We start from the raw sequence: 16,504 nt of genomic DNA on the forward strand, positions 1-16,504 counted from the left end.
AAAATTGAACGCTTTTTGTGGAATTTACAAAGGCTTTGACGCCAAAATCTATCGATAAACCGGATGACATTTCGCCCCAAATGCCCATTTGAGAGAGAGTCTACTGTACTCTAAATACGCTAAGATTCTGAATTATTAAATAATAAATAGTGGAATGAACTATTTGAAATTAAAATGACTTTTGAACAATCATCTCAAAGTAAGAACCTACGAAATTCTAGAAAATCTTGAAAAATCGAGCATACAGCGAATTAATATTCGCTTGTTTTATTTAAAATCACCATTATTCTAGACACTTTTTAGCGAGGATTCTCACCAATAATTTACGCGTGGAGAAACTGGCGTTGCTGGCGACTGAATAGCGATTGCAGCGCTTCTCCCAGATTGACATTTGAATTGTGGTAATGGCGTCGAAGGCCAGTTCCGAGGTGAGTCTTCTTGAATTTTTATCAATTTTCTGTGATTTGGTATGGTTAAAAAGTGCATAGGACGGCGCAAATAGGTAGATAAGAGTGTGGGGGATAAATTGGCGTGAACAGATCGGTGGATACAGCGTGATAATTGAGGGTATTTACATAACTCTTGTCCGGCACACGCCCATCGTCAATCACACGCAAAGCAGAAGTTATGTCAGTGTGCGTGCAATGTAGGTCGTCGTTCAATTAATTAAGTGTCAAATTTGTGTTTAATTGAATTGTTATTGCCGGGCACTATTGATAATTGCACCGTATGTTACCAACCTGCCATTTGGGTGTGAGCCCTTCATTCGCATGTCACATTTGTGGTCCCTGGAGGCTCCGCCACGGGCTCGCACTTTTTGCCACGAGCGACAGGGCGATCACACCCAAAACAGGTGTACTTTTCCTCTTCTTGCTCTTGGTCAGGCTGCCTGATCCCTCGCCACCTTTCCCCATCAATCATCCCCATTTCCGCTGTCCTGGATCCATTCCAAAGGCTCAAGGATGCACTTTGACGTCGGAGGCTATCGGGAGTGTCCGTAAGACCTGCCAAGTCTCAAGAATCCTTCTGTCCTTACCACTAAATAATTGATGTTGTTATAGCAACAAAAATAGTCCCAACAAATAGCCATCGAGGGTGAGGATTAGCCCTCTGCGGCTTCTGTCCGTTCAACCCTCGTCATATCTAAAACCGCCATCCCTCCGGAACACCTGAATATCCGCCCTGGAATCCCCGCAAATTTCCTGCTCACTCTTTCTGCCTGTGGTCAAAGTTCAACATTTCTCGTAGCATTTTGTACCATGGAGAGCTGTTTGCATTTCTAATAGAAGTCTGAGCCTGACCAAGATCAAGCGGCAGGCGGCGATTGTCGTATTTGACGCCGCACGCTGTTCTCTAAGATTAATCTAATGCCCTAGACAGACTTACGGCTTAAGCCGAGAGACGGCTTAGTGGGAAAATAATGGGAATGTAGTCTAATCAATATTTTGATTGTAAATACGTTAAACCGTCTCCCGATTTATCCGTAAGTGTGTCAAGAATATAAGTTTAAAATCTTTCAAACACTTCAAAAGCTCACAGGTATTCCTTGATAAAGATTTTCTTGTTCTAAATCATCAATTTCCTTAAGCCGTCATGTTTAATCGCAACAAACTTCATAAAATTTAAATAGAAATATCAAGTTCAATATTTACTTTTCCAAAAGTACTAGATTGAGTTTACTGATTGATTGATTGAACTTTAAGGATTTAAGGCAGAAATAGAGGCTTTACATATTGGTTGACGGTTGATATAATCGTTTTCTTATTACCTTTTACACACTGTATAGAAATGAACTCATGAGTTCTTTAAAGTTTGATTTTCGTCACACTTTTATGTTTACTGATTCATTACCGATCTTAATCGATTTTTATTAAACGATCGGCAGGTTTAAGACTTTGCAGTTCAACTAGAATAGAGTAAGGCGGTCTTCAGACTAGAAGTTGAGCCCTGCTCTCGAAGATCTAAAATTTTAAATAGCTAGCAATTTTAGCTCTTTGAGAATCTAATAGGTCATTCATGTTTAATATTACAATCCTAAGTTAAATTTCTCCAGAAAATCGTGATTGGTAAGAAATTAGAGCAGTTAAGCCATATGGCTAAGCTTTAGGTCTGAAGCTGGCATAAGTGTAGGATATGTGGATTTAAGGCCCTAAACACTAAAAATTGCAATTGTACTAAATTTAGCACAAGTCATATTTTTTATGTTGTTTAAAATCGTTTTCAGACCTCACCATTATTGTGTTAGACAAAGAACTTACTTAACATCTGTAAATTCAATACAGTCAAGTTCCTTAAATATGAACGTTTGGGGATATATACGACATTGCTCAATCCTAAAATCTGAAGAATATTTTGAAAAACGTCAAGGAATATAAAATATATTTACCCTTATTTGATAAAAAAAAATACTTTAGAGAATTTATCTTTATTATTCATTGTTAAAAAAATCAATTTATAGAGGAAGTTAATATAAATCGATTATAAATAATAGTATAGAAGAATGGTCTTAATTCAGATCAAACAAAACGTTCTTTACTTAACCTAAAATTTAACGTTTTGAATTTAACCTTTCTTCATATTTTGAGGGTTTCTCAAGGGAAAGATATTAGTCGAAAAATCGTGTAGACCGCTTCCAGCACTTCCTAAATTTGTATGGAAAACGTCAAAAGCTTCAACACTTCCGGAAGTGGAATAGGTGATTTCCAGCACTTCCAAGTACTTCTAGCGTTTGAATTTAAAAGAAACGACTAAAGTTTAATTTTTTTTTCAACAGTTGGATTATTATTTTTCTCTCTTTTTCATCAATTTGAAAAAATCCAGTTTATCATAAAAGTGGCACACTTCTAAAAAAAAAGACTTCGTTTTATGCTAAAAAAATGTTATTTTTCTATACAAAAAAGTTTATAATAAAAAATATATTGTCGAATTAAAGCACAAAAACAATAGAAACAATAATTATTGCAGATTTCTGATTTACACAGCTCCAGTACGTGAAAATATTATATAAATATGATAAAAATAATTATTTATATTTTTTTTAGTTTTAATGTCTCCATATTTTCCATTTCTTTTAATTTTTCTTTTTTTCTGAAAGCAGTAGGATAAATTAATATTCTGTAATTTAGTTTTAGTCATTTCCGATAGTTTTCAGTAGCAAAAACATCTCAAAGAATCGACTACTATTACACTCATTATACTCAAATACTTTCTAATTGAAAATCGTAACTTGAAAATTAAATGTATGAATGGTATTGAATAAAGTTTTCTTCATTGCAACAGAGGACGTTTGTTGAACGATATTTGAAAATTTTTTACGAGAATTTTGATGAGGAATTGACGATAATTGCGACCATAAAGGACATATATTTAGTCTCCCAGGACAAGTTTTAAATGCGCTACATGCACTTTTCCTACTGTAATTAAATGACACTTCCACTTCCGCAGTACTTCCATCTCAGTGTACACTACTTCCAAGCAAATATCTCCCCCTTGAGGTCTCTACTGTAGGTGTACTTAATGAGTTTAGTACACCGTGGTACAGTAGAGTCTCGCTATAGTCCATATTTGGTTTCAAATTTGACACTTGGGTCGCACTATAGTCCATGTAATTTTTTAAAATTATCAACGACTTTTAGTATTGAAATTGCTCGACGGCTTCCACTTTCTTTGCGATTGTGGTACTTGTTCTCACTCTCTTCATTATGGATCACAATTATCACAACTACTTAATAAAGTTTGCCAAAAATATTAAAATAATTATGCATGTCGCATACTAAAAAACATAACCTAACTTAAAATCAGTGTTTTGAAATCAACGGTCGATAAATTGTGGACTATAGAGCGATGGCCTATAGCGAGACTCTATATCATCCTGTATATTATCTTTTTTGACGCCGTTGCGCCTTTTAAAATTTCACAGCGCAGATGTCTACTGTTTTGAAAAGGTTGTCTTATCAATGCATACTCTTAGTCATGTAATATCTGGCTAGCTTTCAATATTAGCAGTCTTATTGATTTGTTTATGAATTCCTTTAAAATTCTGCTAAATCGCTTCGGAACTTCTTTCAACTGAAATTTGATTCTACTCAGTCAGCTTTAATTTTTTTATTCAGACTGGAGATTCCAATCAACTAGATTTTGGATAAAAAAATTCTGTAACAAGAAAAACTCCATTGTGAGACGTTTGTTGGAAAAGCGAGCGAATCCCAATTTAAATTTTGAGGTTCAATAGTGTTTACTTGAAGGTTGCAATTTCAATTGAGTTTGCCACAAGAATGATTAAAATGTGAATGGGTGGGAAATTAAACATTGTTGGTTTTTGCATTAATTCATGAGGCTTCGAAACTACAGATTTTAGTCATTGATTTTGAATTTTACGATTTGAATTTTCCCAGAAAAACCTTCAGAGAAAAAAATCTGAAACGGACAATAGGTTCTTGTTCAGCGAATTCCAATTTCAAGATTTGTGATGCATAAATTTTATGGCTTCGACACACCTTTTAGATCAGGAAAATTTCATGAACTCAAATTCTCATCTCTTTCTTCCTCAAAGTTATATGTGTCTATCTCACTCTATCACACACTTCTTCTCAACATTATAACAAATTCAATTTATTTTAATCCAAATTTAAGTTCGAACACTGAGAAAAAAACGGGGGTGCGATTAACTCTTTTTCCTCATAACTTTAACACTTTTTAGGTGTAAAAGTATATCAACATTTTTAAATGTTAATATTACAGCTTTTTTAGGGTAAAATTAACATGAAAAAGGGTAACTTTAACCCCCAATACACCTAAAAGGGTAATATTTACACCGATTTTGGATCAATACTGCAGGGTAAAATTAACATTTCCGGAATGTTATTTTAACTTTTTCGGATTTCTTTCAGTGTTTCTCAAACGCTTTGTTATTCTTTCACATTTTTTGCATTCAAAATTTGATTGAACTACATTAGCTCTCAAATTCGGGCATTTGGGACCGAAATGTCACCCGAATTAGAGAGAAATTCAGGAGTCAAACTATTTGAAATGCAACTATTTTTTGTTCATCTGCATACTCATATTAAGTTTACATTATTGGCACTCGAAATAAAAAGTAGCTCGATATTGAAAGAACCGAATTAGCGTGAGTCTACTGTAAATTGAACTTTCGACGTACAAAAGAAGAAGAAGAGTACGAAAGACTGGGATAGATATATGGAACATGTTTGAGAAAGAAAGAGATGTGAATTATTTCATGAAATTTTCCTGATCTAAAAAATATACCGGAACCATTTATCGCAGGGATGCAAAATTTATGTCAAGTCTAAACTGATTTCAATGCTTCTTACAGAATGACTTTGTGTCACAAAACCTATTAGTTATTCACCCTTCATATTATTATGCGTATCGAGGCAGTTTTTCATGAGGTCGTTGGAAATTCGGCTGAAGTGAATTTCTGCAATGAAAAATTTATTGTCCATTTCTTGGGGGTTATTTCACTGGCCGTCAGCAAAATTTCCCAGCTGAGATCGTTTCGGACTCAATGAGTTTTTTAGAGTGTTTGGTCAGCTTGTTGGAATCCTATCCTAACACTGCAGAGTCTCTCCAATTGGTTTGCGTAGGAAGTGCAAAATCGATCGAATTTTTTTTTCATGTATCATTGACTTATTGATATTGGTGTATCTTGCCACTGGGGGATTTGTTATTATTGCCAGAGAATTACGTGGTGTATAGCTTATCGTGCGCGAAGTTGAAAAAAAAAAGAAAAATGCTCTACGGGATCTGGATTCATCCGGATCGGCAAGTTTGTGGCACGATGAGAACTCCCTCGGAGGAGTGTGTCTGAGGCAAATACCATATGACCTGACTGTCTGTCTGGGTGAGGCACACGAGTCTGGTTCATTCCGGCTGCCCCTCTGTTCCTCCTACTCTGCAATAGAGAGTCAGAGATCTTGATGTCTCACATGTTCAAGGTATCGCGGGAATTTTCAATAGACACGCGTCCAAGTCCGATCGGATTGTTCAAATGATTGCCGGATGGTCAAATGAAGCGGAAGGGGGGGGGGGGCAGGTGGGGTGTAGGATTGTATAGATGATGACAAGACGTCGCGGAGGAGTATTCAGTGCAGAGTGAGCTAATTGTTTGACCACGAGACTCCTTACATACAATCAGTTCATATCTGTTGGGCAATTAGGTTGGAGAGGAAGTCAATTAACACCCACAGTGCGATCAACGTCACAGTGTAGCAAATATTAAATGTTGCAACTGAGAATGACCGAAAGAAGTGTGCTGGTATAAATGGGGGGATGATTTGCATTGTTAATTGACTGAGATGATCTTGTGATTTTCACTTGTGGTTTGTCAATGAAATTAGCATATTGTGGAATGGGGTTTTTCCTTTCATCGATAAGTTCGAAGACAGTAGAAAATTAATAATTTAGTACTAAGATCTTTTCTTATTGAACTTCAGTGTTAAAACAGAATGTGCCAGACCATATGTCTCCTAAAAAATGATGTAATTAGAATGATATAAAGTAGTGAAGTATTCGAACTTCGAACACAGGGCACTTGTATGATAGAGCAAACGCTCCATCATACTGTGTTATCACACTTGCACATTAAAATTTAAATATATTCCCATTAATTGTCGCTGGTGAGAGTCCAAATGTGTAATTTGTGTGTTTGAATCATTTTATATTCAAAATTTGATCTATTTGTTGATAAAAAGGTAGACTTGGCCCGCAAAATTTGATGTAAATTCATTTATAGCATTAATGCGAAAAATTAATGAGATTTTCTCCTTAATTTTTTAATGTGAAAAATATTTATGCTTCAAGTAAATTTAAACTTAGTTTTGCAGGTCAAGCCCACTTCTTTATCAATAAATAGAAAGACCCCAAATATTAAGTGACTCAAAGACACAAATAACATATTTGGACGCTCACAAGCGACAATTAATGTGAATCACATTAAAATTTTAATGTGCAAGTGGGATGATGCCGATACAAGGATACATTTTTCAAGACTTCTGCCTTGAAAAATTTCTTAGATAGACCAAGGCTTATCGCGACCAATTGCCCGGCAGCGACCCAGCTCTGTGTTTCCATACGAACTCTTCCAGACCATGTTACCGACTGACTGACAGTGTCTCCGGTCAGCCAATCCCCCACAAGGCTGGCAACAGAGCTATACCGCCAGTAAAAAACCTTGCTTGGATCGAGAAGCGAGAAATACAGTACACTCTCGCTCAATCGGCTCTTTTGCAATCAGGCGAAGAAATTTTGACAATTTTCACGTTTGATTGTGAAGCAAATTTGCTCAAATTCGCTGTAGTTGCTCTTGTTTTATCATGATTCTTTATAATTGAACGGCTTTTGTGGAATTTACAAGGACTTTGACGTCCAAATCTCTCGAGAATTCGAATGACATTTTGTCCCATATGCCCGATTGAGAGAGAGTCTACTGTATGAATTTCCCACAAACAGGGAAGGGAATCCACCAACCGGGCACTACTCCGCTATCAAATGGAAAATCTCGACAACATAAGTAATAATTAATGAGAAATTCTACAAAAAAATCCTTCTTTAAAAAACAATCCCTTTAAGGACGAGTGGGACACCGGTGTCCCAAAACTGAAAATAATTTTTCTGCCTATTTAGAAAACAAAATTACTTTCTATAGTCAAAAATTTGTATTTTGTTTATGGGACACCGATGTCCCACTCGTCCTTAAAGGGTTAAAAATAACTGGCGATTTGAAAATTTACAACTGAAAGTGTAATTCGGTAAAATATCCGAAAATAAAAGTTCCAGATAAAGAAATCCAGGTGCCGTTCTATAAACGGGTATAAATATGGTTTTAGAAGATAGGAGGGGGGATGAGGGGTAAAATAAATATATCGTCTCGTGATAAAGTTCACTTAAGGGGCGAGGGGGGGGGGTCACCGAAAACCGTAAGTCAATATGTCTCACCGTTAGCGCTTAACGTCGCCGCTGGTGAAAAGTACAAAATAAAATTGTTTAGGTGACTACTATAAGAAGTAAAAAGAAGTGTTATCACTTCGAAACTTAATAGCATTTGAAAGCTGATTATATGAAATCACTCTCTAGCACCGCTAAATAACCTCTTATAGGAGCTCCCATTTGAATTGGTACCAGTGGTGCCCTCCGCCGGATCCGGCTATTCGAACACTTTGTCACTTAGGGGTAGTCCTTATAAGAGATACCGATCATTCTCTCGGTGATCGTGCTGGGCTGTAGAAGTGACGAGGTAGAGAGCGTGACCTTGTGTACTCGGGTAGGTAAGACAAAAAATACACCCTACCTCTCCTAGCTCAACGAGCCATTGCGGTAAAATTAATAGTTATTTAATTGTGGTCTGATCACATATCACACAGCTTATACAGAAAGTTCCGTTTAGAAAGACGTTCTCGGGACCAAAAAGTTACAGGAGAAGTCATTGACATTCTAGGGCGTCATAAACAGATTAGTAGTTTAACTATTATTCATGTACAATCTGTTCTTCCTAGCGGCCATCGCCAACATAGCGTTGATACCAACCTTGAGGGTAAAAACGATTTACCAATCTTGGATTCAACCGTTATAATGGACACCTAGCCCTGTTTATTTAAGTACTTCGTTTTCATTAGTTTTCTTATAAAGGTCGCAGCGTCTGAATAAGTAGCAATAGAAGCTGGCAATTAGAATTATTAGTTTCGTAAGTAACACAATGCAACTTATTCGAATTTTTATTGTGTTTGATTCCTTTTGCTAGTTTTTCTTTTATCAAAACGATCAATCCGATAATTTTCGAATATGTTTATCTTTTCCATTTCAATTTGCTTTTGTGTTCGCAATCTAGGCAAAACTGTTTTGCCGCTTTAAGGACTTTGGTATCTCTAGTTTAGATTCTGCTTTACAAACTTTGTTTTTTTTTACTAAAAGAAAGTCAAAGAACTTTAAATGGGTGACAATCCTCATGAACTTATCAAGTTCGTAAAACTCAACTTCAATCGACTTGTTATATGCATATCCCTATTTGTGACAAAGTCCCTGTTCTGGACGTCTTGACTTGTCAGAATTTAAGTCGAATAACTCGATGTTTTTTTGCAAAATTCGCTTTTTCGCCGTTCGGGTAGTCTGACAATCTTTGCCTTCCCTGTGAATATTATACCCCAAAAAGTACTAGTAAAATCTGTACTGGAAATCGCTGACCTGTAAAGTTGGCCATTTGTGATTTATTCGTTGTATATTCATAGCCGCTGGTCTGATGTTTTTTCACCGAGCGGTATTCGATCTCACAACTGCAGAAGTCTAGCCAAGAATCTTCCCAAGGACTTACGCTCTTACCAATGAAACCGATAAGGGGTTCTCGATGGATCCATGTCGATATCTGAAACCTTTTGGTCTGCAGAAGAATTCATAAAAATGTTAGTTTTTCGTTCCTCTTTCTATAGTGTTAGTTTCTCTGCTTTTTTTGTATTTAGCAAAGAGTTTTACTGAAAGACATCAAGTCTAAGACACTGTGAATTTTTTTGCACATTTTGAACCACTTTGTGATGACGTCATTCGCACTTTTGGCAAAATTTCGCGCATCTTCAGAGTCAATTTGGTGCCGAGAATGAGGAGGAGATGTAATGTTTGTTATATAGAAATGCGGGAGGGTGCAGAAGGAAAAGAAGTATTTTGGCAACAGTAGAAGAGATGTCTTAAAGGCTGGTGCAATTCCCATCTCATTCATTTTCAACCTATAAAATCCCATATTTAAAATGTGTGTCTTGTGACTTATTTTGAGCGTGTCTCAAGCCGAAAAGGATTCTTCTTTTTCATCTTAAAAACTCACACATTGCAATATGATGGGAAAATGTGCCAAAAATAAATTTTCTAACATGTACACAAACATGGAAAACACAATATATTTATAGGATGAGTCTCCTCAATCGTTTTCTATTAATTTCACATTTTGCTAATAAAATTGAAAATATCTTTTTCAACTTATCATTTGTACCTTTATATGCCTGGAAAATTGAGAGAGGAGAGGTTGTTGATGTTATTGGGCTTCTTAAACCAATTAATTTCTACCAAAGTTAATTTAAATTTTCACTCAATGGGTTTCACGATAAATATTTTCGTTTTTGATAAATGTTATGGGGAATTTTAATTATCTCTAACCCTCAACAATCAACAATGAATGATGACAGGGTGAATATTTTGTCAATATTTAATGTTTGAGATTGCTATTTAATGTGATAAGACCAAGTCTTTTTATCTAGAATCTCACTCTAAATATATGACAATGAAATGTTTTATTAAAATTGGCTGAAAACAGCAAATTATGTCTATAAAGACGAAAAAAAAAATTTCGTCTGAGTGAGTTTCTCTTTGACGAAATTGAAAAAAACACATCAAGGCTGTAACTATTTGATTCATCCTCGAGATATTTCCTGTCTCCAGCACTACGCATAATTACTACCTTAATTGTTAGATATATTAATAAAGTTTATTGGCTCTGTGAGACGCTCATCTTATCAGTGGCTATATAGCTCAACACATTCTAGCCAATGACTGTTTCTAGGCGACGATGTTAACTGCCTTTTTTTCGCAATTGTGTGGGCGCTAGTATGTCTAATACATCCTATTCATTGCTGTCTCATGCTAGGGTATGTGATCTATTATCTGACTGGTTGAAGTTTTCAAGAGGACAGTTTGATTTTAAGAATTTATCAATCAATGCAAAATTCCTTTTCGTGCTCCAGCATTAAGCAAAAAAATGCTCGTTCAACATAGATTATTCTACAAATGATAAACGTGATTTTCTTATCCTAATTTGAGACTTACTAGTGCAATATCACTTATGTTTGGTGATAAAATTGAAAAGAACGTGATTAGATGGAATTTATTTTACTTGTGCGCTAAGAGTACAATTTAGATTAAGCTGTAAATTGTGAAGTCTCAATGATGAGTTTGTGGATTTGTGTGGAAAATTTTGACGTAAACAAATTGTCCCGTGACATAATTTTTCAAAAGAAACATTACAATCTTTTTAATTGCTTCAACCGAGAAGATTTTTCATAGATATTGTAAATAAAATTCAATGTTGAGGTTTTGAGAGGTACTGCAAATATTTCAATGTTACATTTTGCTGTTCGAGAAGAGTTTACATTAATTTTATTCAGTAAGAAAGATTTATACTCTAAAAAAAAGAACTGTTGTAAACTGAAGAGAAAGGTTCAGAGAAAATTGTTCTAACGAAGGTTGATGTCGAGGGAGATGATCATTTAAAAAAAAAACTTAGACTGGAAAGAATCCTTCTTACAGTTTGGCTAGGTGTCGAATGGACACAAGTCTGAATATTAAGACGTTCCTTAATTTTGGCTTGTCGGAATTTTTGCTTTCGAGATTTTGGCGTTTGGGATTTTGACTTTCTGGATTTTGGCTTTTGAGATTTTGACTTGCGGGATTTTAGATTTTCGGAATAGTGACACATTCAGGATTTAGCCTTTTTGGAATTTTGGCTTTTCGATGTTTTGGATTTTCGAGATTATGGCTCTAGAGATCTTAACGTTTCGGGATTTTGACTTTCGAGATTTTAATTTTTGTGATTTTGGATTTTCGGAATATTGGTCTATTCGGGATTTCTACCGATTCGGAACTTTGGATTTTCGGAATATTGACTCAATCAGGATTTTGGCTTTTCGGATTTTGGCTTTTCGGTATTTTGGATTTTCGGGATTTTGGCTCTCGAGATCTTAACGTTTCCGGATTTTAAACCTTTTAGGATTTTGGCTTTCAGGATATTGACTTTCGGGATTTTAATTTTTGGGATTTTGGATTTTCGGAAAATTGTCTATTCGGGATTTCTACCGATTTGGGATTTTGGATTTTTGGAATATTTACTCAATCGGGATTTTGGCTTTTGGATTTTTCGGTTTTCGGCATTTTGGATTTTCGGGGTTTTGGCTTTTCGGGATTTTGGCTCTCATGCTTTTGGCTTTCTAATTCTGAATTTTGTCTTTCAAAGAAAAACCCATTCTGAATTTTGTCTTTCGGGCTCACGGTTTTGGAATTTTTGACCGGCACCGAACACGTCTTTATCTAATAAAAGTAAGATTCTCAGAATTTTTATTTACTACTTCATGTTAATAACGAGCTATTGATTTGGTAATTCAAAAATGGTAAACATCTTAGCTTTTCCGAATTCTCGAAAAATATTACAATTAAGAGTTCGAATTTTCCGTAAGGCTCTGTTTCTTTTAGTTCAAAACAGCATTGTGTAGGAGTTAAACAATTGAATTTCGGTAAAAATAGTTAGCAGATCAATACCGGTTGGAACCAGTTCAGTCTTGTCAAGGGTTTCAAGATCTTTCCAACGGTACTTACGTCCGTAAGGTATTTTTAATATTGATTTTAAAAAATCGTAATAAACTTTAAGGCTTAAAGAACGTTTCCGTGTATGGGCAAAATGTCTACCTAAAAAACCATTAAATAAAACGTATCGAAAATGAAGAACAGAAATTCCTTGTGTTTTCATGATATCTAAAAAACATATAAGTTTTGAAAGGGAAGCGCAACGTTGGAAAAATTAAGATCGTGTTAATTGACCTGAGTCGGCTTATGAGGGATACCCCCGATAGTCGTGATCTGCTCTCGTGACTGAGTGTAGGGATCCTGGACACAGGGATATAATGGGAAATGAAGAAGCGGACTGCCTCGCAAAAGTAGAGGCAAAGACGGCCTTCATTGGTTCCGAACCTGCTATTAAGATTTCCTTACAAATAAGGAAATCAGCGTGAAAAGCAAAGCGTGCCTGGTGGGAGGTAGACTAACAGGTCTAACCGGTCACTGTCTAAACAAACATCTAAGCAGGATGGGTGTCTAATGTAATATAATGTGCAGAGGATGCAATCAAATTGAAGAGACGGTCATTCATTATATGTGTGACTGGCTTAGCTTATATAACATCAGACGGAGCTGCTGGATAAAGCGGTGCTGTCTGATGAAGACCTATCGAGATTAAAGCTGCCCTGTTTAATGGAGTGTGTCCGTAAAACGAGCTGACTTGAACCATTATGTCCTTAACAGGGGTTAATTTAATTGGGGATCCTCAATAGCCCCAAATGGAGGCCTGGGTGCATCGGTTCCGTAACGAATCATCTCCACTTCGAAGATCCTCAGACACTACTTGAAACCCTTTAGGCTATTATTATAAAGGATACTCTTAACAGAATTTTACAATTTAAAGAAATAGAAGGAATACAATAAGTACGCTCTAGAACAGAGGTGTGCAAAAACCGTTGAAACCGAATTAACGTCAAAATAATTTTGTTATAGTAGCGTTTTGACCATTGATGTACATGTTTCATTTGACGTTTATTCGGTTTCGTTTCAACGGTTCTTGCACGCCTCTGCTCTAGAAGTATAGTATTCCTAATAATTCACAGTACAATGGGCTTATTATGAATTAAATCTAATCCTGAACTTTGAGATAACTATCCTCATTATTTCAGAAGGGCAAAAAAGATGAATGCAATGAAGAAGTACTCTAGAGCACATTAAGCATATTCATGTAATCCCACCTCCCTTTACTGATCAAATTTTAATTTTTGCTACCCAAATTAAATTTTTAATTGATTTTGTACTGTGCCATAAGAATGTAGAAGTATAATATTTTTTTTTACAATTTTATCATACACTTTTTAATGTAAAAATATTTGTAGCCATATTTCCAACAGATATTACCCTATTTATATTAGTCTAACACTAGCAGTGAGACACTTTGTTTGAAATGATGAGAGATATTAAGAGATGTGAGGACAATAAAAGATATTTTAAATTGATGCATCCGCACTTATGAGAATGAGAGGCTCTCAAGCAAAATTGTACATTATATACAGTGAGTGTCAATAGTTTGTTGCCTAATGGATGTTTGAAAAATCAAGTGAAAAAAATGATAGAAAAAAATACTTTTCCAAATTTTTCTTTTTGCAGATGAGTTCCGTGTAATCCGTAGATATTATTTATAATTTTCAAAAAAAATAAATAATTTTATTTCATATCAAAAATAATTGTTTTCCAAAAGATGGTCATTTTTGAAAAATCAAAAGTTTGTTGCCTCATTAAAAAAACTAATTCAAAATGGTGAAAACGTGCAACCAACTTTATGTAAACCGGTTACATTTTGAGCTTATGTCATTTGATAGGCAAATGGTAGATTTGTACATTTTTAAGGCTGTCAATGGTAAATATATAGGTGTAAAAGTGATGATAAATAACAAGAAATGATCAGTTTTTTGATAATTCATAATTTAGGTTATAATGGCAAATTACAAAAAGTTGAAAGGTGGGATATTGTCCAGAGATACTGCTGGAAGGAATCGGCGTCGCTTAATTGCCAACTTTTATGGAAATTCATGAAAAGTTATACATAAAATGGTCAAATATTATAGTTATGAGGCACGAGTACATCTGAAAAACGCTACTGGTAGACCCAGGGTTTCGACTCAGAAAGTCGATAACCGCATTCTAGGTATCTCTGATAGTAACCCCATGATGTTTGCTTCAAAAATTCAAAGTCGGCTGGTTACAGAAGGCATACAGGCTCCAAATGTTTCGAAAATCAAACTCAAAATGAAAGAAAATATAAGAATAGGTACTTGGCTCGCAAGATTCCATTGGTAAACAAAACCAATCTGGTTAAAAGGTTGTAAATTCACTTGGAGCATGCTAAAAACGTAAAAATACAACCTCTTACGTAGTTTGGTTTTGCTTACCAATGGAATCTTGCGAGCCAAGTACCTATTCTTATATTTTCTTTCATTTTGAGTTTGATTTTCGAAACATTTGGAGCCTGTATGCCTTCTGTAACCAGCCGACTTTGAATTTTTGAAGCAAACATCATGGGGTTACTATCAGAGATACCTAGAATGCGGTTATCGACTTTCTGAGTCGAAACCCTGGGTCTACCAATAGCGTTTTTCAGATGTACTCGTGCCTCATAACTATAATATTTGACCATTTTATGTATAACTTTTCATGAATTTCCATAAAAGTTGGCAATTAAGCGACGCCGATTCCTTCCAGCAGTATCTCTGAACAATATCCCACCTTTCAACTTTTTGTAATTTGCCATTATAACCTAAATTATGAATTATCAAAAAACTGATCATTTCTTGTTATTTATCATCACTTTTACACCTATATATTTACCATTGACAGCCTTAAAAATGTACAAATCTACCATTTGCCTATCAAATGACATAAGCTCAAAATGTAACCGGTTTACATAAAGTTGGTTGCACGTTTTCACCATTTTGAATTAGTTTTTTTAATGAGGCAACAAACTTTTGATTTTTCAAAAATGACCATCTTTTGGAAAACAATTATTTTTGATATGAAATAAAATTATTTATTTTTTTTGAAAATTATAAATAATATCTACGGATTACACGGAACTCATCTGCAAAAAGAAAAATTTGGAAAAGTATTTTTTTCTATCATTTTTTTCACTTGATTTTTCAAACATCCATTAGGCAACAAACTATTGACACTCACTGTAGCATCATATCATCAAAAGTTATGTATTTGGTGCTGGCAACAGAAGCATTTTCTAATAGATTTTTCACCTTAAAGAAGGTGAAGAGTTTTTGCTCTTCGTACAAGTAATAAGAAAAAAAAATACTTTTCATCATTTGGTTGTATTTTAAAATCAATATTTTCTCACACATTTAACATTAATTTCCCATAGGATTTTTCCAATGGAAAAGATGAAACAGTGAAACGCTCTCATGAATATCTGCGCAATTTTGATAAAGGTGCTAATTGATGGGATGCTAAATTTATTGAGATTTTCTAAGAAATATATAGATTAGAATTTAATGAGTTGTTCAATTTAGAATGTTGTGTAAACTTTTTAATAACTTAGTAACAAATTTAAGTGAGAATGGAGAAAAATGGTATATATGATAATTGAATGTGATAGATCCTTATTCACTTTCGTCCTCAATTCTCGTACTATCTTATCGTTGCTATATAGTGTTCTAACTTTGCAATATAGGGAAGAGTGCATTCTGTATGGCGCAATTGACTGATACAATTTTCCAAATGTAGGACATCACACTGATGAAATTACAAGCAAGGTCGATTTCAATTTTACATTGGCGTGCACATTATATTCACAATGTGTTACTCGGATTGGATGAAAAATTCGATAAAATTGTAGAATATTCTACAAATGGTTCTGATAGCTTTTATTTTTACTATTTCTTTTTCCAAGTTTCACTTAAAAAATGCAAGAGTTCTTAGCTAAAAAAAGTTACAGATAGTTTAAAAAGGGGTTTGTTTTCAAAAGTCTTTTGTTATTTTTCTATTCTGTATGACATAAACATATAAATTTGAAATTTTCTTGCCCTATTATATTTAGGAATTTTTCCATTAACGGTTTCCAATCGCTTTTGAGAGTTGATCCATGGTACTCCTCATTTGTTGTGGAGATAAAACAGGTAAAGACTGGAAAGATACTTAAAAG

General features: G+C 34.8%; 1 protein-coding gene across 7 annotated transcripts in view; it reads left to right on the forward strand.

The window, feature by feature from the left end:
* The first annotated feature begins 371 nt into the window (after positions 1-371).
* The window catches only part of LOC129798181 (sodium/potassium-transporting ATPase subunit alpha), a 128,530-nt gene continuing 112,397 nt past the window's right edge, over positions 372-16,504 (forward strand). For 3 of the 7 annotated variants that reach the window (XM_055841195.1, XM_055841192.1, XM_055841198.1), the window contains exon 1: positions 390-428. In XM_055841195.1, the coding sequence (XP_055697170.1) occupies positions 405-428 (24 nt within the window). In that variant the 5' untranslated portion in view covers positions 390-404. Of the gene's footprint in view, positions 429-16,504 lie in introns of all 7 variants that reach the window. The other 4 variants (XM_055841200.1, XM_055841193.1, XM_055841199.1 and 1 more) reach the window with 4 other exon arrangements.

Source organism: Phlebotomus papatasi, chromosome 1 (assembly GCF_024763615.1).
Source record: "Phlebotomus papatasi isolate M1 chromosome 1, Ppap_2.1, whole genome shotgun sequence".
Lineage (NCBI taxonomy): Eukaryota > Metazoa > Arthropoda > Insecta > Diptera > Psychodidae > Phlebotomus > Phlebotomus papatasi.